The sequence below is a fragment of the Rhinolophus sinicus genome, chromosome 9 (genome assembly GCF_057876585.1).
Source record: "Rhinolophus sinicus isolate RSI-liver-muscle chromosome 9, RSI-T2T, whole genome shotgun sequence".
NCBI classification, from domain to species: Eukaryota; Metazoa; Chordata; class Mammalia; order Chiroptera; family Rhinolophidae; genus Rhinolophus; species Rhinolophus sinicus.
The window spans coordinates 33,917,836-33,940,088 of NC_142509.1; the positions used below are offsets into that span (position 1 = coordinate 33,917,836).

Below are 22,253 nucleotides of genomic sequence, written 5' to 3' on the forward strand. Positions count from 1 at the left end.
CAAACTGGCTCTCTGGAATGATGCCCAGGAATTGGTATTTTTAATAAACATCCAGATTTATTCAACGGTGACTGTTGTACCAGCCCAGCACCATAGGTTAGATATGAGAACCATGGACCAGACCCAATGACCAAAACACAAACATCAAAGAGCCGGTAACTTCCTATGTGCAGAGCACTGTTCTAAGACTCAGAGAACAGGCGTCAGAAAAACAAATCATCACCTCGTAAATCTTACTACCTAGCCACACAGGGACACAGTGACAGAGAAGCTTAGCAAATTAGAGCTGGAGAGAAAAGCACAGCATGTATTTATAGTATGTGACGGTGACATTTTCAGGGAAGTAGGAAAACTGAAAGACGGGGGAAAGATGAAATATGCAGGGTAGAAGAAAGATTTCTGAAACGAGTGTCTGGGAAGGTTAGCCGGAGACCAAAGTTGACCTGGGTATGTACATGGGCTTGTAACCCTGGGGAGAAAAACAGCCAGCATTGCCAACTATACAAGTTAAGGCATCGCTGTTCCTTTTCTCACAGGTCTGTATTACGTGTGTTCTGCATGCGTCAGAATCGTTACTGAATCCGCACAGAGGCACACTGCTAAAACTCAGGACGGGGTGGGGACCTGCCCTGGCTCTCACCAGGCTGCTTTCTCGGCAGCGTCCTTACGGAGCGAGGATCTCGATTTTGGCACTGTTGACATTTGGGGCTGGACGATTCTTTAGGGGGAGGGGGCTGTCCTGTGCATTGTAGGGTATTCAGCAGCATCCCTGGCCTCTACCTGCTACATGCCAGTAGCACCCCTCCCCACCCAGTGGTGACAACCAAAAATGTCCCCAGACATTGCCCAGTCCCCTGGGTGACATAACTGTCCTGGATGAGAACCCCTCTTATGTTGTCCAACCCCTACTTTTCTGGTACAGCTTCTCCTTCTTCACCTCTGTCCACGAGGTCACAAGGGAGCAGCCACTATGTGCCAATGATCTGTCCACCCGGGCCACAGCTGGTCAGACTCAGCCAAGTAGGGTCCCTCTTCCAGGAATGTGGCATCAGGACTAAGGGACTGCAGCTTAGTCTGGCTGTGCTCACACATACACAAGCAAGTCCAGGTATGGGCAGCCGGGCTCCACCATGCACACTGGCCCTGCCGGAGGCTGGACGTAGTCGAGGGAAGAACAAAGTGAGGGGCGAGAGTGGGGGCGGGGCAGCGGGGAGATTCGGTGGCCTGGATGTCAGAGCCTGGATGTGGCCTGTGTGTTGCCCGAGTCAGGCTGAGTCTGTTACTGGCCACCAAAGAGCTCCGACAAAGCTCTCATTCCTCACCTAGTATTTCCCGGTCCTTAAAATGTTTATGATCAAACTAACCCAAAGCCAGCGAGAAGAAAGAAAGAATACAGATTAGAGCAGAGACAGATGAAATGGAGGATGGAAAAACAATAGAATCAACAAAACCGAAAGTTGGTTCTTTGAAAACATTCACAAAATCGACAAACCTGCAGCTAGACTAAAGAAAAACGGGAGAAAACATAACACAAATAATCAGACAGGAAAGTGGGCGCATGATGACGGACCTTCCATAGGTAAAAAGGTGTAAGAGAATACTATGAACACCTGTAGCCAACAAACTAGATAACCTAGATGATATGGACAAATCCAACACTTAAATTACCAAAATTGACTCCAGAAGCAAGAGAAAACATTTATGACGAAATCACAATTTTGGCAATGAGGGATTTTCCCACGGGATGGAGTCTGATAGAACATGTTTCTCTAAGTCCTGTGATCCTTTTACATCCTTCTCTGTCTGCTTCCCAGCAATACTCCCTCGCCTTTGGCACAGCCAGAACAGAGAGCAGGAAGCCTGAGTCCTCACCGGAGACACTTGAGGACCATGTTCAAATCCGTCAGGTAGGCCATGATGTAAGGCTTGCCGTTATCCAGAGTCTCCAAAGCCTGAGAAAAGAGAAGAAGATCAGCACAGACAAGCCGGAGCAAGAAGGAATCACAGCCACGGGGTGACCCGCAGCACAGAGGCTCAGCAAGGCCTGAGGGGGGCTGGTGCGCCCCTGAATGCCTGCTGCATTTCTGGGCCATTGCCTCTCCCTCTCCAAAGGTGGGGAGAATGAGGAGGTGGTGGGAGGAATGATGCCACCATCTTCTCCTTCGGTCATTTCACAAACACACTTTGGATTTCTGCTCTTCTGCCAGATCCAGGTGCTGGTAACAGAGACAAGCGAGGAGCTTACAGACCAAAGAGCCAGTGAAGAAAGAAGTGAATCATCAAATCTCAAGTGTTGAGAGTGCTAGAAAGGAGAGGGCCACGCTGTGCCACCTAGTCCGAGAAACTGCAACTGGAGAAGCACCCTTTAGGCTAGAACCTGAAGGACACTGAGGAGGTGACTAGGCAAAGGGCAAAGCACAAGTGACGGTGAAGGGAAGAGCACCTCAGGCAGAGCGAACAGCATGTGCAAAGGCCCTGGTGCTCACAGAAGCTTGGCAGCCAAGAAGCTGAGGGAAGGCAGATGAGCTGAGTATGTGAGGGCCACAGCCCAGTATGAGTTGGGAGATGGAACCAGACCAGGCAGCGCCTTACATGCCATGGTAAGGAAATAGGACATTATCCTAAGGATACGAGACGTCATGAAGGCTTAAGAGTGGAACACTGTGCTATAATTCGCTTCCAGAAGGTTCACGCTGGCTGCTCCATGCAGAATGCATTGGGGAGAAGAGAGGGTATTACCTCCTGGTTGCTTCTACCTCTGGCAGCCAAGGAGAAGGCCCACGCCAGAGAGGGGGCCCCCGGAGGGTGTCCATCCCTGGGGGTCTCTCCTGGGAAGCTCCCCCAGTCTCCTTTCTTAGCCAAACCCACTGTATCACAGGAGAGGCCCAGAGGCTCCTCTGGAGTTGGTGCAGGGGCATACCCAAAGGTGTCCAGCCTATGCCATTCTGTCCAGTTACTTGTCAGCACTGTGGCCCCTTCCTGGCTGTCCACGGGACGCTCAGAACCCACGCGCTATGTGCGATGAGCAGGAAGGGGGCTGAGCACTCACTGCCAGGTAGGTCCGGTCCCGCTCGATCAGGTCGGCCAGGCGGTTCAGCAGCCGGCCCCTTTCCGACGCGTCCATGCGGCGCCAGGGCGAGCCCAGCTGGAAGGCGGCCCTCGCAGCCTTTACTGCCCTGTCCACGTCTTCCTGGAAAACACCAGCCAAGGCAGCTCAGGCCTTCTCAACAGCACCCACCTCCAAATACCGCCGCCCGCGGCCACACACGCACCCCCGGGGGCTTCAGTCAATGCCTGTGCGGGAACCTGCCCTCCTGTGGTCCTTCCCCACCTCAAGGGATCCGCCCCGGGGCGCTTCCCTCTGGTCTTCAGAAGTCACAGAAAGAACGAGTACCCTGACAGGATCCATTACTGTATCTTCATTTCAAACCGCCCCCCCAAAAAAGTATTGGAGGGAGGGGCACTCCACATCAGTGCTCCAAATTTGACCATTCCCCCCTCTTCCTAAGAAAGCAAGCCCTGCGAACTTAACCATTCCTTCTTAGACGACAGGCAGTCTCCAAAAATGCAGATTTACCCACCCTCCCTCTCCTTGGGGAAGCAGTAAAATCAACCCAGCCAGCACTTTTCAGGTAGGGAGCTGTGTGTCAGGAGGTGGGGAGCCGGTTTTCACTAATATTAAACACACTTACCATCAGACTGCCCTATAATTATGCCAGAAAAGTATTCACATTTGCTTCAAGGGAGCAAGGCCTCTTCCACACATGAATGTGGAATACTGTCTTAAAGCAGAGGGCAGGAGCCATTCTTGAATTATTTTTAATAACTTTTCTATTTTAAAATATGAAATATTTTCACAAAAAGTCTAATTTTAAAATGTTAAAATTACTATTTCTATTGAATTACTACAGGTATATATAATTCAAACAAAATACACTACCCACACCAGAGCCAGTTCTCAGGAGACCCAAATTCTAGTCAACGAGATTTCCATCTAGCTGTGCACCTCCCTCCAGGTCTGGAGAGATTGGATTAGATGTTCTCGAATTCAGTTCCAAGTCTACCATCCACAACTGTGTGAATTAGTAAACATACGTACAGTCTAGCATCTTTGTCTGCAAGGAAGAGATGTTGTGGATTCATTTACTCAAAAATTTTAATTGACATTTTTAGTTACAAAAGGAATACACACACAGTAAAGTCTCAACCATACGAAAACAGACAAAGTGAAAAATGAAACTACCCTTGCCCGCCCCCATCCTGCTCAGCCCTGCCCGGAGGGAAGTCACCCGTTCTCACCTTGTCCCCTTCAGCTACCTGGCAGATGACTTCCCCGGTGGATGGATTAACAGTGGGGAACGTTTTCTTGCTGACAGCGTCGTGCCACTCATTATTTATGAAGATCTACAAGAGGAAGGCAGAAAGTTCTCAGACCCAGCTCTCAACCCCAACCTGACCACCAGTGATGTAAAATGGGAAAAAAAAACCAGAAAGAACAGATACGAATTAGCTTCAGTGATGCGGCCTCGAAGTTAAGACCACAGGCCTCGGAGACAGTCGCGCTGGAGTGCGCTCTCTGCCCACTGACCTTGGGTAAGTCATTTGACCTTTCAGTGCTTTGTTTTGATCTGAAAAATGAAGAGGGCGTTTCGACCTTATCAGTTGTCTCTATGGATTGCTGTGTAACATCATTTCAAAACTTGGTGCTTAAAATGATTTAGTATTCTCTCTCACAGTTGTGTCCATTGGTTGGGCTCAGCCGGGCAGGGCTCACCTGGGCTCACTCATGTGGTGCAAAGTGAGGGCACGGGGGCTGGATGTGCAAGGTGGCTCCTCCACACGTGTCTGGCACCACCTGGCCACTTGGGCTTCCTGACTGGCGGCGGATTCGGGCTAGTCCCACTTCTCACACGAGGGCTGGCTTCCCCAGAAAGAGTATTCCAAGAGACCCAGGCAGAAGTGAAAGGCTTCTTGAGGCCTAGCTTCAGAAGTCACATGGCCTCATTTCTGACACCAAATTCCATTGGTCAGAGTGAGTCACAGGCCCCATGCAGATTCCTGGGGAGGGGAGAGGGCCTCCACCTCGCCCTGGGAGGAACAGCCATCTTTCCTCCAGCACACAAGTGCACTGGAGGACCGAGCTGTTCTCTTGTCCACTCAGCAGACATGGAGTGGACTCCTGCAGTGGGCCAGGCACAGCTCTAGGGTTGAGGAAACCAAACTCAGTACGGCCCTTTCTCTCATGGAGCTGGCATTCTGGTGGGCACAGAAAATAAAGAAGGAACCAAACACACAGGCAACCTCAGATTGCCATGGTGCAAAAGAGAAAAACAGGATCCAGAATGAGCACTAAAGGGGATAAAGCTACGGAGCATTAGCTGGGATGATGGGGGAGGAGCTGACCTTTGACTTGGACCCTGAATGATGGAAAAGAGCCACCAAGCAAAGCCCAGAGCTTAGTTCATGCCAGGGCCTGAGACGTCAGGGCCAGCAGGGCCCAGGGAGGGCTGGCCCGGCTCAGTGGTCCAGAGCAGGGTTTGAGACAAGAACCTGGAGGAATCCAGGCACTTCTGCTCCTAGTTGTGTCACGTGGGGCAAGGCACTTCACCTCCCCATGCCTTGGTTTCCTCACCTATAAAGTGGGAATCACCACAGTAGCCCCTCATGAAGGGGCAGGTGACAGCGCCAAGCGCTTGCACCGAGCTTTGCATGGAGTGAGCGTGCCATGCTGGGATGATGACAGGGCAAAGGCCTGCCACGGGTCCCTTTCCCAGGCTCAGATTTGGTATTTCAGGGCAGCCATCAGGGCAGAATCCGCAGCTGTGTACCTACAGTAAAAGGCTCTTGGCACCTGGCGGGGGGATATAGGTAGACATCAGTCAGATTCTTTGGAAATATGTTTGTGTAGTTTCATATTAGTTCATATTAGCTGGCTAATCATTAACGTTGAAGACATGAAGCCTTTGTTTCTTCCCGCAGGAGGGGCAAGAGGGCTGGGAAGTGGGTGATATGTAGTTTTCAGTGTGGGGAACAGGTGTGGCACAAAGAGTACAGGCATGAAGCTAGGGCACCTGAGTTCAAGTTGGACTTGGCCAGGCTGAGCCCCGCACACGTGCTCCCTCCCCTCTGGGACAATCGGCTTCCTCCTCCTCCTGGTGAAAGTGGAGACGGAAGCTCAGGGGAGGCAGAGCTAACACCCAGGGAGGAGGACGGAGAAGGGCTTGGCACAGGCTGTGCTAAGCTTTGAGAGCATCTGTTCCCCTTGCCACCCTGGGTGCAGGCCTGTGTTTCACAGCCTCACACCCACCACTTCCTGAGCAGAGGTCAGGCGCTGTGGGTGGGAGCGAGTCGGCTGGTCTCACGTGGTCCCAGCTTCACAGTGGACTTACAGCTCTGCTGCAGGTTGCATTTTGAGTTTTCATTCTGGATGCTGTAAAAAGCACCAGCCCCTAAGCCAGATGGACCTGGGTTCGAATCCCAAGTCTACCCCCCAGAGGCCGTGACGCTGGGCCAGTCTCTGGGGATAATACGTCTCGGGGCTGATGTGAAGATGAAATGCAACAAGGGGTGTAAAGTTCCTGGTCCAGGACCGCACACACAGTGGGTCCCACCACTGCGGTTACTGCAGCCTCACGCTAGATGTCGTAGCTGTCAGGTGGAATGTTTCTAAGAGCTTGGGCCACGTAGCTCTGTGTATCGCTTCCTATGTTGGTCTCTGCACAGCAGCATACTACGTAATTTTGTCCTGATAAAGTTTTAATTGCTCTTTTGCAAAGATCAGGAAGGATGAAGCATAGAGGTGGGTCAGTCTGGCTAAATTCCCACAGTCCTCCCCCCATCCTCCTTGGGCAGGGCCACCCTGCCCCATAGACGAGAGCCCTGGGAAGCTGGCGCCCTGGCATCTGTCTGCTTTTCACGGCCCTGAATTTGCTAAGTCAGTCTCCGTTGTAGAATTCACAACAATCCGTCCTCCCTCCTAACTAATAAAATAATCCTGGATTTTGCAGGAACCTGGAATCTTCTGTTCCAAGTTCCTTTTTCCTCCTCCTAAAGCCAGACTTCAGTGGTCTCCCCTCCCTCGCTCCAGGAAGGCAGGGAGGAACTGCTCACTGAGCTTCAGAAGTTCTGCTTCAAGTGAGGAGTTTCACAGGGCCTTCTCTTGAATAATCACATGGGCAGACTCCAGGCCAATGTTTCTTAACGTCCTGCCCCAAACCCAAAGCTTGACTTACGTAACATGCTTAACTCAGTCACCCTGGGGGGAGGGGGGCTCCTCCCAGCTCACACTTCACTTCTACAGTTTCAAGAAGCAGCCACATCCTAGCTACCTCAGGAGTTGACGCTTTGAATCTGCACTGTTGGCAAAACTCATAGAGCGCTTCCATCAAAATGCTCTATTTTCTGTATATTTTAATAGAAACATCTCTTTGGACTTTGTAAAAGTTGGATTCACTCTTCCACACAGTTAAGTTTTAACTGAGTGCCGTTGCCACGTAAGACACTGAGTAAACTGTCCAGTCATGGCTCCTGAGCTCAAGCCCCGGGGAGGGCAGACTCAGTCAACAAGGAAACCCACGAAGAGAGAGAAGCAGAAACAGGTAAACAGTGAGGAACAGACCTCAGGGTCAGACGGGCGCCAGAGGGGGACCCGAGGGAGAGCTTGGGGCCTGAAAGAACCAAAAGGGCCCCAGTGGCTGCAGGGTGAGGGTGAGGGGAGAGCAGAGGGGATCCTGGATATATGCCAGGAACTGCGCTGGTGCTGGGTCCTGAAGGAAACCGGCAGATACGGGGCGTGTCCATTCTAAGTGGGGATCATGGACTTCTGTCTCGCAACTCGCTTTTCTCAATAGCAGTTTATCTTGCACGTTACTGCACAGGCGGACCCGCCTCATTATTCTAAGCAGCAATAGCATTCCTCAATACAAACCAGACCACAGTTGATTTAACCATTTCCTACAAATGCACTTTTAGGACGAGTTTTCACTATTCCCTACAGTGCTGCTGCAGCAAACATCCTTGACCGTCCATCTTTGCAAACTTGGGGCAGATTACAGTGTAAAAATTAGAATAGCTGAGTTAGAGAATAACGTGATCCTTGGCTGCCTCCAGTGTTTTGTTTTCCAGGCCGGGGTGGAGGGCTGCAAATGGAAACTTGGGAAATTGGGGAGTGGCTTAGAAGCTGGGGCAGAGACAGCAGAGCTGGGAGCAGGGCTGCAGGACCCCAAACAAATGATATTGCAGATATTCCGGTGCCACCTCCACCCTATGGCAATGGACAGTTATTTTCTGCCCAAAGTCCCCAATAAAAGGTGAAATGACATTCAGTAGCTCCAATTTAAGAAGTCAGGATACACACTCTTGGGAAAGATTTCAGTTCCAGCTTTGATGCATGAATGAATTAGGAATCCGTTACAAGGAAATCTACATCCATGGAATATGTTATTTTGCTCAAGAGTGAGTGAGGAGATGCTGTGGTTTTCTACCCTGGAGTGATTCCTGCTGGCATTTGCTTTTTCAGGGGCAGTTAGGGAGCTTATGTCTAATAGAAATCAGATGCTATCTTTTGTGCTAAAGGTTCCCAAAGAGAAAAGTTCAGAGTGTCACACACATTCACACTTTCCCTTACAATCATCTAGGAAGCTCGGGTTACGTTGGGATTAAAGCCAAGGGCAGTCACCTCCCCCAGACTTGCTGGAAACATTCTGGCACCTGACCGCTGGCCTCCCCATTCCCCACACCCTTTCGTTTTACATTCCTGGATTTTCACCTCTTTCAAGATGGGAGGGTCGGTTCTACTGTGGACTGTTTGCCAGTCAGGTCGGTTTCAGTTTGTCAATGTCCCTATGGGTTCAGCGTCTAGCAGCCTCTGTCGTGCTGCAATCTCTTCCCTTAGCCAATTTTAGCATTCCCTGCATGTCCCCACGTTCCCATTCACATTAACTCCCAAATTCTTGGCAAAAAGGCCCTTTTGAGTGGAAATACTGGGTTCCTAGTCCTTGCTCCTGGAGCACAAATTGTAAAGATAGTTTCATAAATGGCAACCATTTGTTAAGACAGGATTGTAATGGTAGCACTATTTATCTTCTATTTTGAGATTTGGATCTCTGGTGTAATTTGATTTAACAAGTGTAATTTAGCTTGGGACTTTTCAAAAGCTTTCTTTTCTTTCTTTGCCTCATAATGATTCTGTTTGCTGTACATATACTATGCAGGCCAGTTTCAATGTTTCTGTTTACTGCGGCCCAGTGCTGGCCCTGTGACTTGGGAGAGGTTTTGCATCTGTATGGGATCCACTCTGGGCTCCAACTTAAATCTACATAACATATGCAAGGGTTGCAATAACCAATTTAACTGTACCTTCCCCCACCCCGACGGACTAAGCCGAACTCAATAGAAAATTCCACTACAGGCTGAAGAGATTTACATCCTGGTTAGAAAATATAAAACTTGAGACCAAACAAAGACGACGCAGTAGTTTCCAGCAGACTCTACCCAGCCGAGCCCTCTCTTTAATAAGCCTTCCTTCTGTATTCCGACCTGACTCGTGAAATCCTTCACGGCCCGCGAGCGAGCGAGCAGCCATAACCGCATTCACGTCCTCAGTAAATATTTACTAAGCAACAATCATATTCCCATCTCCATGTAGGTGCTGCGGATGCAAATGTGAACACGTTACAGCTCCTCCCTCCTGATTTCGAACATCCGACTCCACTGTCCCTTACGTATTCACATCCTTGTCTGACCATAGGGCCTGGTCATGAGGTAACATGTGGCTAAGGGCATGCGGATCAGAGCTGGACAGAGCTAAGTTTAAAAGCTGGTATGTGAATTTGACCTCCTGGAGCCCTGGTTTCCTCATCTGTTAAAATGGGATCGATTTACAGAGTTGTTGGTAGGGTGCAAGGTGCAAATGTAGGTACAAGTCTTCAGCACAGGACCCAACAGATCATAACTGACCAGTAGTCATGGTTCTTGGATCAGGGGATACCTGTGCTTGTCCACAAGACACACATCTGGTCACACTCGACTTGATGACCGCAAACATTCTTATAGCCCCGTCAGTCACCTGTAACTCAGTGTGTTCCCACAGATTCTGGGCAGGCAGGAGGTATTTAATGGCACTTGTGTTCCTTTATAATAAACTGTTGTTAGAAGTAACCAAGGTGAGGCCAGTGAAATCCTCAGATTCTCTATATGATTTCTACACAGGATCTTAAAATTTCTAAACAAGCAATAAAAATGGGCGGATATTTCAGGATGGGAATACCATGATTCCCTGAAAATAAGACCGAGTCTTATATTAATTTTTGCTCCAAAAGGCTCATTAGGGCTTAGGTTCAGGGGATGTCATCCTGAAAAAATCATGCTAGGGCTTATTTTCCGGTTAGGTCTTATTTTCAGGGAAACACGGTATTTCCGTAAGATGCTCAGGAGGAAAACAAGAAAAATCAAATCCTTATTTTGTATATATTAATGGCTAGCATGGTTTATCTGCAAGGGTGGGATATCAGAGAGCTATCACTTTCTTTTTTTCTTTTCATATTTGCTTACAAGCTACTCATTTTTACTAAAACAAAACATTTAAATAAGGCAAAGGCCCCTTTCATGGCTACCCACAGCAGATTCCCTGGGCAGCCCTGCCCAGGGGCTGCCTCCCTCACCCCAGGGAGCCTTTCCCTTCCAGAACATTTGCATATATTTCACATGGAGATATGTCTATCCACATTCAACAAGAAGTCTGTTTGGGGTAGTTTTAATTAGTTTCAAATCATTTCCCCCCCTTGAAACATTGTTTCTGAGCTCCATTCATCCTGCTCCAGCTAATTCATTGTAACTACTGCATGCATACAATTAATTATTCCTTCCTGTAACTGGAACAGACATTGTTCCTCTGTTTCTCCATGGAGGGCAACCTGGCTTATTTCCTCGGTTTTTACTAGTATAAACCAGTGGCAACCAGTGCTTGCCTGTGTATATTTCCAGTGAGTCTCTACCTCATAGACTTCTGTAATGCTTGAGTTGTTTTGTACTGAGATGTATTATGTTGGGATCAGAAAATTGTATATAGGGAGATCATTTCTTTTTCTTTTTTTTTTAAATATGGAACGTTTCACGAATTTGCGTGTCATCCTTGCGCAGGGGCCATGCTACTCTGTATCGTTCCAATTTTAGTACATGTGCTGCCGAAGCGAGCACGGGAGATCCTTTCTTAATTTCCTTTTTGTCAGTTCTCGCTGTAGTTCCTGAAAGTTGTGGTCAAGAGGCTAAGAATAAAATTAACCCCAAATTTAATTCAACTTCACCACAACCTAGCTCACACCTTCAGGAAACAAATGACACCTACAACAGCCCCCACATCAAGCAGCGTTATGTCACCATGCTCTTCTAAGCTCAGTAGCATCACCATCATCCCAGCCGTTATCTCAGGGTGCAGTAAATGTGGAGGTACCAGCCCTATGAGCCAGGCACTTGCTAAGGGCTGTACAAGGATGACCCCACAGCAACCTTATAATGTAGACGAGGTTTTCACCCATTCTACAGATGTGGCAGCTGAGGCGCAAAGTTAAGTAATTGTACCCCTCTTCCCTGCCTTATTTTTCTCCACAGCACTGCTCACCTTGCGCCAGATTTTGCGTTTCATTATTTGTTTGTCTGTCTCTACCTTCCAGGACACAAGCTTCCCATGGCAGAGATCTTGTCTGTTTTGTATATTGGAACTGGGGTGCTGAGGAAATGTCTGTTGAATGAATGAACCCACCCAATTTGATATTCGCAAATGTCAGGCAGTCTGAACCCAGAGTGCAAAATAGTATCTAACAATATTCTCATCTTCATTATTACATCAACCAACATGGATTGGTGAAGTTGAAGGTGAAATGGTAGCCACACCCCACAGAGGGATTACTCTGCTGAAATCAGTCCCTTGGGGTTTCCTTTGAATTGTCTTTCCAGATGTTAATTAATTACTCTCTAAGTCAGGGGAGGAGAAAAGAATGAAAAATGAAAATCAGTTTCTTTGACAGAGGTGTGTCCCTGAATCCCACCAGGGATGACCAATGTTGATCTTCAGGAAGGCTGGCCATCGTCAGCTCCCCACACAGGTCCCTGCTGGTGAGTGGGGGAGGAGAACTCTCCCTGGGTTAGGGAGTTAACCCAACCAAGATGTTTACCCCACCCTGCAGCCCCAACCAGGCCAAGTGGAGGCAAGCGGACCCCAGGAAGGTGGACCAAACCCCCCCACTTATTTTCTTTTGGGTTGAGAAATAGAGGTGGGAAGCAGAAGACCTACTGCCTGTGGTTACCTGCCTCCATCCAGGTGAGACTTAACAAACCTGAAGTGCAACATCCCCCGCAAAGCTCAAAACCTCCCAAATGCCCTCGGAAGAAAACGCAGCCAGCACCTGCAAAAGCAGCTTCAAAGCCTATCAGAAAAGCTCCTTTGGGGAAGCTCCAGACTTTAGCCTCCAAAACAGTTCATTGAACTTCAAGGAACCAATAACTGCCAGGGAAACATTCAGCTGTATGATCAACTTCGTACACAGAGCCCCTGGTAAGTGGCTCAGAAGTTTAGGATTAGGCCTTGGAATTCTTGCCAGCAGGATGTGCAAAACACGACACTGCAAACAGCCCAAGGAGCTTTCAGAGGAGCCAGGTCCAGCATGGTGGAAGGCTCTGCAGTCCCAGGGAAGAATAAATAAGACGTGCAAGTCCGAACTGAGAAAGATAACGCAGATACATTGTTCAGTGAGACCGAGTTGCAGAGCAGTAAGTGCGAGGACCTCATTTAGGTAAAAAAAAAAATCTGGTCCACCTCCCTCACTCCCACATACGCACACACACTCACAAATGCAGAGAAAAGGTCTGCAAGGTCACACACCTATCTGCTAACAGTACTCTTGGAGGAATGCAATGGGCTATGTGTAAAGTTTTACAGTACTCTCTGCATTGTTATGCAGTGAGCACGTGTTATTTTTATGATCTCAAAAAAATCTGATAAAGGAGGCCGGGCGGGTGGCTCAGGTGGTTGGAGCTCCGTGCTCCTAATGCCAAGGTCACCAGTTTGATTCCCCCATGGACCAGTGAGCTGCACCCTCTACAGCTAAGATTGTGAACAACAGCTCTCCCTGGAGCTGGGCTGCGGTGAGCAGCCGGAGGTTGGCGTGAGCTGCCGCAGGCTGCTGTGTGCTGCCATGGCGGCTGAGGGCCAGCGTGAGTGGCCGGCAGCCAGTGTGAGTGGCCGGCAGCCAGCGTGTGTGGCCGGCAGCCATCGTAAGCAGCCAGCAGTGGGCGAGAGCTGCCATGAGCTGCTATGAGCAGCTGACCGATGACTGACTACCGACTGTCTCAGCCGGGGGGAGCGCAAGGCTCATAATACCAGCATGGGCCAGGGAGCTGTGTCCTACACAACTAGACTGAGAAACAACGGCTTGAACTGGAGGAGGGGACGGGAAGGGAGGCAGAAGAAAGGGAGGGAAAAAAAATTCTAAAAATAAAATCTGATAAAGAAAAGCGGTCTCAGGGAGATTTCACTCTGCTCCCCCAATTTACATTCCAGGAATAAATCTGGAGTACAGGCCTGTGTGTACATTTGGACCTCACCTCCATTGCCTCACCTCCACGTCAGCACAAAGGAGGAAGATCTGAATTAGATTCCGTGGCCACAAAGGCTGGGGATGCTGACACCTGTCCCCTGAGGATATTTCTCTGCTTGATCTTTTTGATGTTGAAGTCTGCCAAGCATGAACAACTCCTGAAGCAGCCTACCAGGGGAGGTACAGTTACTGCACTTGTGTTATACAAAGGACATTGTATTTTATCTTTTGTTGTGATTGTCTCGGAAATGACCATGTGTAACATCCCTTCAAATCACACCAGTGTGCCTTTACCCATCACATGTACAGATTTGCAGCCAAACTCCGGGCCAGACAAGCAGGTCCCCCTGTGAAAGTAGTCACCCCGGGGCCGGCTCTCCAGCACCCTAAGTCAGCAGGGACCCCTTTCTTCCCACCCAGAGATGCATCAGTAGCACCACAGAATGGTCTGGTTGAGTGAGGGCTTCCTGGTGGGAATCTAGTTGTGAACCTCAACTTGGGCACTGACTTCAGTCTTCAGGCAACTCACTAAACCTCTTTGTAACTCGGTCTCTTCATTTGTAAGATGGAGATATTCACAGTGCCTACCTCAAGAGGCTGTTGTAAGGATTAAACAGCAAAACAGGTAAATGCTCTGAATGGTCAGGGTGCCAAAGCTGGGCACAAGACTAAAACGCTTTTGTTTCTGAGGCTGGGGGGGTGGGGGGGTGAGGCCCGGTGCTGACAAAGGCATCACCCTCCCCGCTTCACAGAAGAAATTGAAGCTCAGAGAAGGGCGGCAACCGCAGTAGTCGCACAAACAAAACAAACTCTTTCGTAACCAATTTCCTTCTCTGAATTCCAGTACTTTACCCAAACCCAAAGATCAAAAGAGAAAATATTACAAAGTCTTGGCTGAACAAGAAATCGGCCCCTGAGAATCAGTGTTATCCTGGAAAGCCCCTGCTTTGCTCAAAGCCAGCTCCTTGGAAGGCAGCTAGCTCCTTGGGGGATTGGACGGGAGGTGAAGGTCCCCCATCCTTTTCCAGTTGCCAGCAGTGAAAGCAGCTGGGAGCGCCTAGTGGCCTTGGCTTCCCTTAGCGAACTGGTGAACTTTAGCTGAAAAGAACCGCTCCTTTCCTTGTTTTTCCTTCTGCAATTCCTTGGAGAAGGGCCTAAGTCGAGGGAGAAAAGATATGACCAAAGAAAAGGCTGAAAAGTTCCTATAAAGAGGGGTTTGCAAAGACGTCGTTTGGGTGGGTGATGGTGAAGGCTCTACGCTGACACGGGCCACGAAGAGGCTTGAAAACCGAGGACTATGGGGCAGGACGAAGCGGGGGCGAGAATGCAACCCCCAAGAGGTGGCGCTGCAAAACGGGAGGCGGCGTTCGGAGGAAAATCAATAAACGTACAAAGTCCCAGCTGCATAAAGGAATGCGGGCTGTCAGAGAGAGACGACTAAGGGGCCAAAATGCTCTCAGGAAGGGAAGCGAAGGTGTGCGCAAAGACCAACTGCGGCAAATTCCTCCAATCCCAACTGGGTAAACTGAGGCCTGGGGCCTTCCCACCCAGCAGGCTCCGTACCCTGAAGAAAACAAAGCGCCGGAGGGACAGGGCCCGGCCGGCTGCCTCACCTTGTTGTAAAAGACCTCGGGCTGCGGGTTGGGGGCCGGCACAGCATGGGCAGCGGCAGCCGACAGAAGGCGGCGGCCCAGGCGGGGCCCGAGGCCCGCGGCGGCGAGCGCAGCGGCGCGCAACATGCTGCAGGGAGAGCCGGTGTGCCGGGCGGCGCGCGGGCAGAGTGTGCGGAGTCGTGGGCCCCCGGGGATCACTGCGCCCGCGACCTCTCCCTGCCCCCCGGCGCGGCCGCCAATGGGCAGGCGCGGGGCGGGGCGCAGGGGGCGTGCCCACCACCGCCTCGCCCCGGGCGGAGCTGCCCCGAGGCTCCCAGCTGCCAGTGCCTGCTCCCCACCAAGCGGAGCGGGTTTGGGTCGCGACTGGGGGCTCGCTGCCCTCGGGTGATGCCCCGCCACCCGTGCCCCTTCTGTGCCCCGCACTGGCCCCCGCGTAGCGAAATGCCCCCACCTCGCGCATTCGGCGCGCATTGGTTGAATCTTTAATGTGTGCAGGCCTGAACCAGAGCGACCCTGGCCCTCCGGACTTCCAGGGGGCTGACACTCTAGTAGGAGAGGCTTATCTTTAACCAAACACGAGATGATTTCAAGAGTGACAGGGCAGTGAATGAAATGAATACAGTAAAGATATGGTTGAGGCAGAGTGTACGGGTTCTAGATCCCGGAGTCGGGCAGTGACACGTGAGACCTAGATTGTAAGTGTCTTACAAAGATCTAAGGGAGAGCCTTCCAGGGAAAGAGAACAGCAAGTGCAAGGGCCTTCAGATGGAACCACCCTGGCATGTGTTAGAGAAATGGAAAGAATGGGGCCCAGTGAACAAGGGGAGGTGAAAGGGGCAGTGTCAGGGCCTTTGACACCGTGGTGAGGAGTTTAGAATAGGATGGCTTGCTTAACTTGTATCTTAAACTTACCGGTTTCTCATTCTGTGGAGAATGGACTACAGGAAGGTGGGAAATAAGAATCTTGCAAACTGTTTTTTTCCATAGACATTCCAGGGCTGGGCACCGAGGGAGGATGCAGGTAGGAATGAGAGGATGTTGGACAGAAAGGGGGCTGGGTATCGGATCAAATGTGTGCATTTCAACCAGATACCTAACTATCAGCAAAAGCTACAGGAGGAGGCGAAGAAACGTGGCAGGATGGGCTGAGCTGTGCAAAGATAAGTGCGTTTTAACAGCAGAGGAGCAGAGGAAAGGGACACATCTAAACAGCAAGTGTCTGGGCTCCTGTTTGAGGCTGGAGCCCCTGAAGCTGACGCCAAAGCAGTTGACCAAGGCCCAGCTATGAAATCCCGGGTAAGGTGTTCGTCCATCCACAGTCCGAAAGGAACCAACAGAGAGAGAGACTTAGTTTTGTTGTGTTTTACTTTAAAGAACTAATACATCAAACGGATATCGTAATAGTTAACAGAGCTGCCACAACAGATAAGCCAGGACATTCCAATGACTAAACACAAAGTCGCTGCTCACTTTGTGACACAAATGTCGCCCTCCAGGCAGGAACTCAGGGACCCAGGCCCTTTCCTTAGTGTGACTCTGAGGTCAACACCTGATTCCCAGAGTCACAACCAGAGGAGAAAAAAGCATTAAGGATGGCACATGGGAAGGTTTTATGGGCTGAGTCTGTTTCTTTATCCAGACATCAGTCTGGTGGGCATCCCTCCATATGTAGGAAGGAGGCTGGGAAGCGAGTGGAGCTGTGTGCCCAGGAAGAAGGGGAAAGCGGTTTGGAGGTCCTCTGCAGAGGTACACGGAGAAACGTGTCTCCCTCTCTTCTCTGAATGCAGCACTCCTTCCCCGAGACAGCTTACTTTTTTCAGTTAATAATGTGTGGGGGAGGTGGGTCTACAGCAGCACACAGGGAAAGTGTCCCCTTTCTCCTTAACAGATACATAGAATTCCATTGGTGCATGTAAATGAATTTCCCATGGATGGACATTTAGGTGGCTTCCAACCTTTTCCCATTACCAACAGTGCTGAGATTTATATCCTCAACTTACTTGAGAAATTCATAGAAATGGAACTTCTAAGTCAAAGGATAGTTACAGTTTAATTATAGATACTGTTATATTACCCTTCATAGAGGTTTGATTAATTTACACCCCATGCCCTGTCGTGTCTGGGTTTCCTCACACGCTCACCAACACAGTTTATCAGAATTCTTTTTACTCTACTAATCAGAAAGGTGAAAAATAACAGTTCACTCTTGCATTAATTTGCATTTCTCTTCTTAGGACTGAGCTTGAGCGTCTTGGCCGGTATGAAGTCGTGTTCTTCCTCTGCCACAAGCTAACTGTTCATGTCCCTATTCGTTTTCCTATTAGACTGGTTGTCTGTTTCTTTAAAATTGATTTATAGATGCTTTCTCTCTCTCTCTCTCTCTCTCTCTCTCTCTCTCTCTCTCTCTCTCTCTCTATATATATATATATATATATATATATATATCAAGGCAATTAACATTTGTTCTGTCATATGTAGTGCAAATGCTTTCTGCCAATCCTCATTTATCTTTTTACTTAGTTTATGCCTTTTGTTTTTGTTTTGGGAGGGGGTTTGTTTATTTTTTTGTGGGGTTTTTCTAGTCAATACTTTCTTTTATGCCTCCGGCTTTTATGTCATGCCTAGAAAGGCTTTCCCACTCTGAGATTATTTAAAATTTTTCTCCTACTTTTTTTCTAGTACTTTTTTTTCAACTTTATTGAGATATAATTGACATGTAACATTGTATAAGTTTAAGGTCCACAACATGTTGATTTGATACATTTATATAATGCAACATGGTTACCACCTTGGCACTAGCTGACATCTCCATCACGTCACATAATTACCATTTCTTTTTTCTTGTGAGAACATTTAAGACCTACTCTTGTAGCAACTTGCAAGTGTATAATACCGTATTGTTAACTATAATCACCACGCTGTACATTCAATCTCCGTAATTTATTCATCTTATAACTGGAAATTTCTACTATTTGACCAACATTCACTCATTTGCCCCACGCCCCAACCCCTGGTGACCACCATTGTACTGTTTCTATGAGTGTGGCGTTCTCAGGTTCCACGTCTAACTGGGATCATACAGTATTTGTCTTTCACTACTAACTTGTCTCATTAGCATAGCACCCTCATGTTCCATCCATATCGTTGCAAATGGCAGGATTTCTTTCTCACGGCTGACATATTCCATGATGTGTCTGTACCATACCTCTTTATCCATTCATCTGTTGGTGGGCACTTAGTTTGTTTCCATGTCTTGGCAAATGTGAGTAATGCTTCAGTGAACGTGGGCGTGCAGACATCTCTTCGAGATCCTGATTTCATTTCCTTTGGATAAATACGGATCGCCTGATCATACGGTAGTTCTATTTTTAATTTTTTGAGGAACGTCCATACTGTTTTCCATAGTGGCTACACCAGTTTACATTCCCACCAACAGTGCCAGAGGGTTCTCTTTTCTCTAGTCCTTACCAACATGTTATGGCTTGCTTTGTTGATGACAGCCATTCTCACAGGTGTGAGGTGATAGCTCATTGTGGTTTTGATTTGCATTTCCCTGATGATTCATGATGGTGAGCCTCTTTTCATGTACCTGTGGCCATTTGTATGTCTTCTTTGGAAAAATGCCTATTTACTTTCTCTGCCCACTTTTAAATCAGGTTATTTGTGGGGGTTTTGTTTGTTTGTTTTTGCTATTGAATTGAGTTCTTTATATTATTTGGATATTAACCCCTTATCAGATATGTGATTTGCAAATATTTTATCCCATCCCATAGGTTGCCTTTCATTTTGTTGATTTTTCTTTTTTTAACTTTTATTTAAGTGTGTTTTTTCCAGGACCCATCAGCTCCAAGTCAAGTAGTTGTTTCAATCTAGTTGTGGAGGGCGCAGCTCACAGTGGCCCATGTGGGGATTGAACTGGCAACCTTGTTGTTAAGGGCACCGCGCTCTAACCAACTGAGCTAACTGGCTGCCCCTACCCAAGATTTTTAAGCCTGGAAGTGATGAGTTTGCACGTGTGCTTTTGAGGGATCCTTCTGGGGCAGCATGGAAAATTGGTTATATGGAGAGGAGACAGGCAGGAAGCGGAGAACGGGCATGAGAGGTGACGAGGACCTGGTTAGAAGCAACGGGGATGGCTGTGCAGGAGCGCATGGGGGTGGGATTGACGGGTTGCTGTGTGGAGATGAGGGTGAAGGAGGGGAAGACGGTGCTGAGGTTTCTACCCGCTGCTGTACAGCAGGGAGGGGAAGCCAGGAGAAGCAGTCCATTTGTTCGTGGGGCAGGGAAGGAGAAATGTGAGTGTTAGCTTGTAGACATTCATATATGTTGAGATAGTGTGCAGCGACAGGCTTGGGTCCCCTGGTTGTGTGTCTTGGTATATAGCACACGTGTTGCTTCACAGGTTCATTTATTCTAGTTTGTGGCGCTCACCATCCCCCACCAGCAGCTTTCTTGGCCTCCCAGTTTTGAGAGCCCAAAACTTGCGGGAGTTAAGGAATCGAACTGGCAACCTTGTGGTTGAGAGCCCACTGGCCCATGTGGGAATCGAACGGGCAGCTTTTGGCGTTAGGAGCATGGAGCTCCAACCGCCTGAGCCACCAGGCCAGCCCTCAATCTGTTTTCTTGCTCTTTTATTTTTATTTATTTATTTTTTTAAAGACTTTATTGGGGAAGGGGAACAGGACTTTACTGGGGAACAGTGTGGACTTCCAGGACTTTTTTCCAAGTCAAGTTGTCCTTTCAATCTTAGTTGTGGAGGGTGCCATTCAGCTTCAAGTTGTTGTCCTTTCAGTCTTAGTTGTGGGGGGCGCAGCTCAGCTCCAGGTCTAGTTGCTGTTGCTAATTGCAGGGGGCGCAGCCCACCATCCCTTGCAGGAGTCGAGGAATCGAACTGGCAACCTTGTGGTTGAGAGCCCAGCCAGTGCTCCAACCAACTGAGCCATCCAGGAAGCAGCTCAGCTCAAGGTGCCATGTTCAATCTTAGTTGCAGGGGGCGCAGCCCACCATCCCTTGTGGGACTGGAGGAGTTGAACTGGCAACCTTGTGGTTGAGAGCCCACTGGCCCATGTGGGAATCGAACCAGCAGCCTTCAGAGTTAGGAGCATGGAGCTCCAACCACCTGAGCCACCGGGCTGGCCCTGTTTTCTTGCTCTTAACTAAATCTTTGTTCAGATTTTTAAGAAATCTTTTTCTCTAGGTCCAACTTTCTCATTCACTACTTCCTCTTGTCTATGGCTTCATTGCCAGAATTGACAGTGACCAAAGTGAAATATCCTTAGAGGGCAGAAGAGTGAGCAGGGGAAGAAACTAAGCAAGCGGAATATACCTTCTTTTGAGGATGCTGCATAGGGGAGATGCTTCGACATGGCTAAATGGTACCTTCTCACAGCTCTGAGGTCCTGGCGGAGGCACCCAGTTGATAAGAAACAGTCACTTCACTCCTCTAGGAAAACATACATGTTCTTAGCTTTGAAAATACTCCAAAACAATGCCATTGTTAGGGCCCAACTGAGTGTTTTCAGGTTGAAAAAAACCTACTTTCACCTGCTCTCTAAAAAAGGTGGTAACTGAGGTGTCCTTCAAGGTCACCGAATGGTGAGATTTTAGATATTTATTTAGTCCCGTTCTGGGACACTGATTATGTCAAATGGAAGTGTTTTTTGTTCTTTTGTTTTTCTTTTTCCAAACAATGGATGTTAGAAGGGCAATTCAAAGCAGCATTTAAGCAGGAAGACATTCTCCCTTAGAATCAGGAGGAAAAATGTGGTCCAGCACCGTGCCAGGCTGCCCTCCACATTTGCGCACACAGATACGTGGGACAGACAGCTGGCTCACCACAGCGCACAAACAGCCAGGCCCCCAGGGCAGACACCGCCCCGGAGGCAGTGAGGAGGTGTTCCTGAGATGACCTGGCTTTGGAAATAGTCATCAGGAAGAACCCACGTACTTTATTCATGGCAGGACAGCTCTCCTTGGCTAGGTGGGATTTTTTTCCCTCCTCCTTTTCCCGGTGAGGCAGCCAGCACCTCTGGGAAGCCCCTTAGAGATCCTAAAAACTTGAGCCTCAGAGTGGAAAGAGCTCACAGTCTCTGAATTTAGGTTTGAATTCATTGATTGGCGTTGTGAACTCAGGCAAGTCATGCAACCTTTTTGAACCTCAATCTCCTCGCCTCTAAAATGCGCAGAAAAAAAGCATCTGCCAATTGTTAGAAAGGTTCAAAATAACACCGTGTTTCCCTGAAAATAAGACTAGCTGGACCATCAGCTCTAATGTGCCTTTTGGAGTAAAAATTATATAAAACCTGGTATTATATTTATTATATTATATTAGACCGGGTCTTATATTAATTTTTGCTCCAAAAGATGCATTAGAGCTGATGGTCGGTTAGGTCTTATTTTCGGGGAAATACGGTGGGTACAGTTTTTGGCACTTGGTATTTCTAAGTACCCACTCGCTATGATGCCATCCAGGTGGTGCTGCCCCACTCCTGGGCAATCCAGTGTGGGGAGTCTGGCCATTCTCCTCATCCTTCCTTCCCCAGTGGGGTCCCCAAGCAAGCAGCATTGGTTGTGCGCCTGTTAGAAAGGCACACCTACTGAATCACACTCTGCATTTAATCAGATCCCCAGGTTAACTTTTTAAAATTAATTTATTTTCCAATTGCAGTTGACAAACAATATTATATTAGTTTCAGATGTACAACATAGTGATTAGACATTTATGTACCTTATAACGTGATCACCCCAATAAGTCTAGTACCCCCAGGTTAATTGCTTTGCACATTACAGTGTGAGAAGGTTAGCTGGTCCCAGCGGGTCCTAGGCCCTGATTGAAGCCCCCACAGGCTTGTATCTCCTCTTTAGCCCGCTGCGAACCCCAGGCACTTGTGAAAACCTGGCATGTCCTACTGGCTTCTTATAAGCCGTAAGTCATCTCATTTAATCGTCCAACAATCATGGAAGGGGAGTGCTGTTCTCCCCATTTTCTAAATGAGAAAACCAGCTCCACAAGATGCAAAATCGCTTCCCATCGTCACCCAGCGAATCT

At 48.6% G+C, this 22,253-nt stretch overlaps 1 protein-coding gene, 1 long non-coding RNA gene and 1 other non-coding gene across 6 annotated transcripts in view; 1 reads left to right on the top strand and 2 right to left on the bottom strand.

The window, feature by feature from the left end:
• Window positions 1-15,428, bottom strand: part of ALDH2 (aldehyde dehydrogenase 2 family member) — a 29,139-nt gene extending 13,711 nt beyond the window's left edge. For all 3 annotated transcript variants that reach the window (XM_074321053.2, XM_019733888.3, XM_019733887.3), the window contains exons 1-4: window positions 15,206-15,428; window positions 4,300-4,404; window positions 3,050-3,190; window positions 1,873-1,952 (exon numbers count right to left, since the gene is read on the bottom strand). In XM_074321053.2, coding sequence (XP_074177154.2) covers window positions 1,873-1,952; window positions 3,050-3,190; window positions 4,300-4,404; window positions 15,206-15,331 — 452 coding nt within the window. In that variant the 5' untranslated portion in view covers window positions 15,332-15,428. The remainder of the gene's footprint in view (window positions 1-1,872; window positions 1,953-3,049; window positions 3,191-4,299; window positions 4,405-15,205) is intronic.
• The window catches only part of LOC148757337 (uncharacterized), a 53,075-nt gene continuing 35,221 nt past the window's right edge, over window positions 4,400-22,253 (top strand). Inside the window, exons 1-2 of one of the 2 annotated variants that reach the window (XR_016022405.1) lie at window positions 4,400-4,593; window positions 13,556-13,772. This is a non-coding gene — a long non-coding RNA (uncharacterized LOC148757337). The remainder of the gene's footprint in view (window positions 4,594-13,555; window positions 13,773-22,253) is intronic. The other variant, XR_016022406.1, reaches the window with a different exon arrangement.
• On the bottom strand, window positions 11,095-11,196 carry LOC141569297 (U6 spliceosomal RNA). The gene has a single exon (XR_012492803.2). It is a non-coding gene; the product is annotated as a U6 spliceosomal RNA (small nuclear RNA).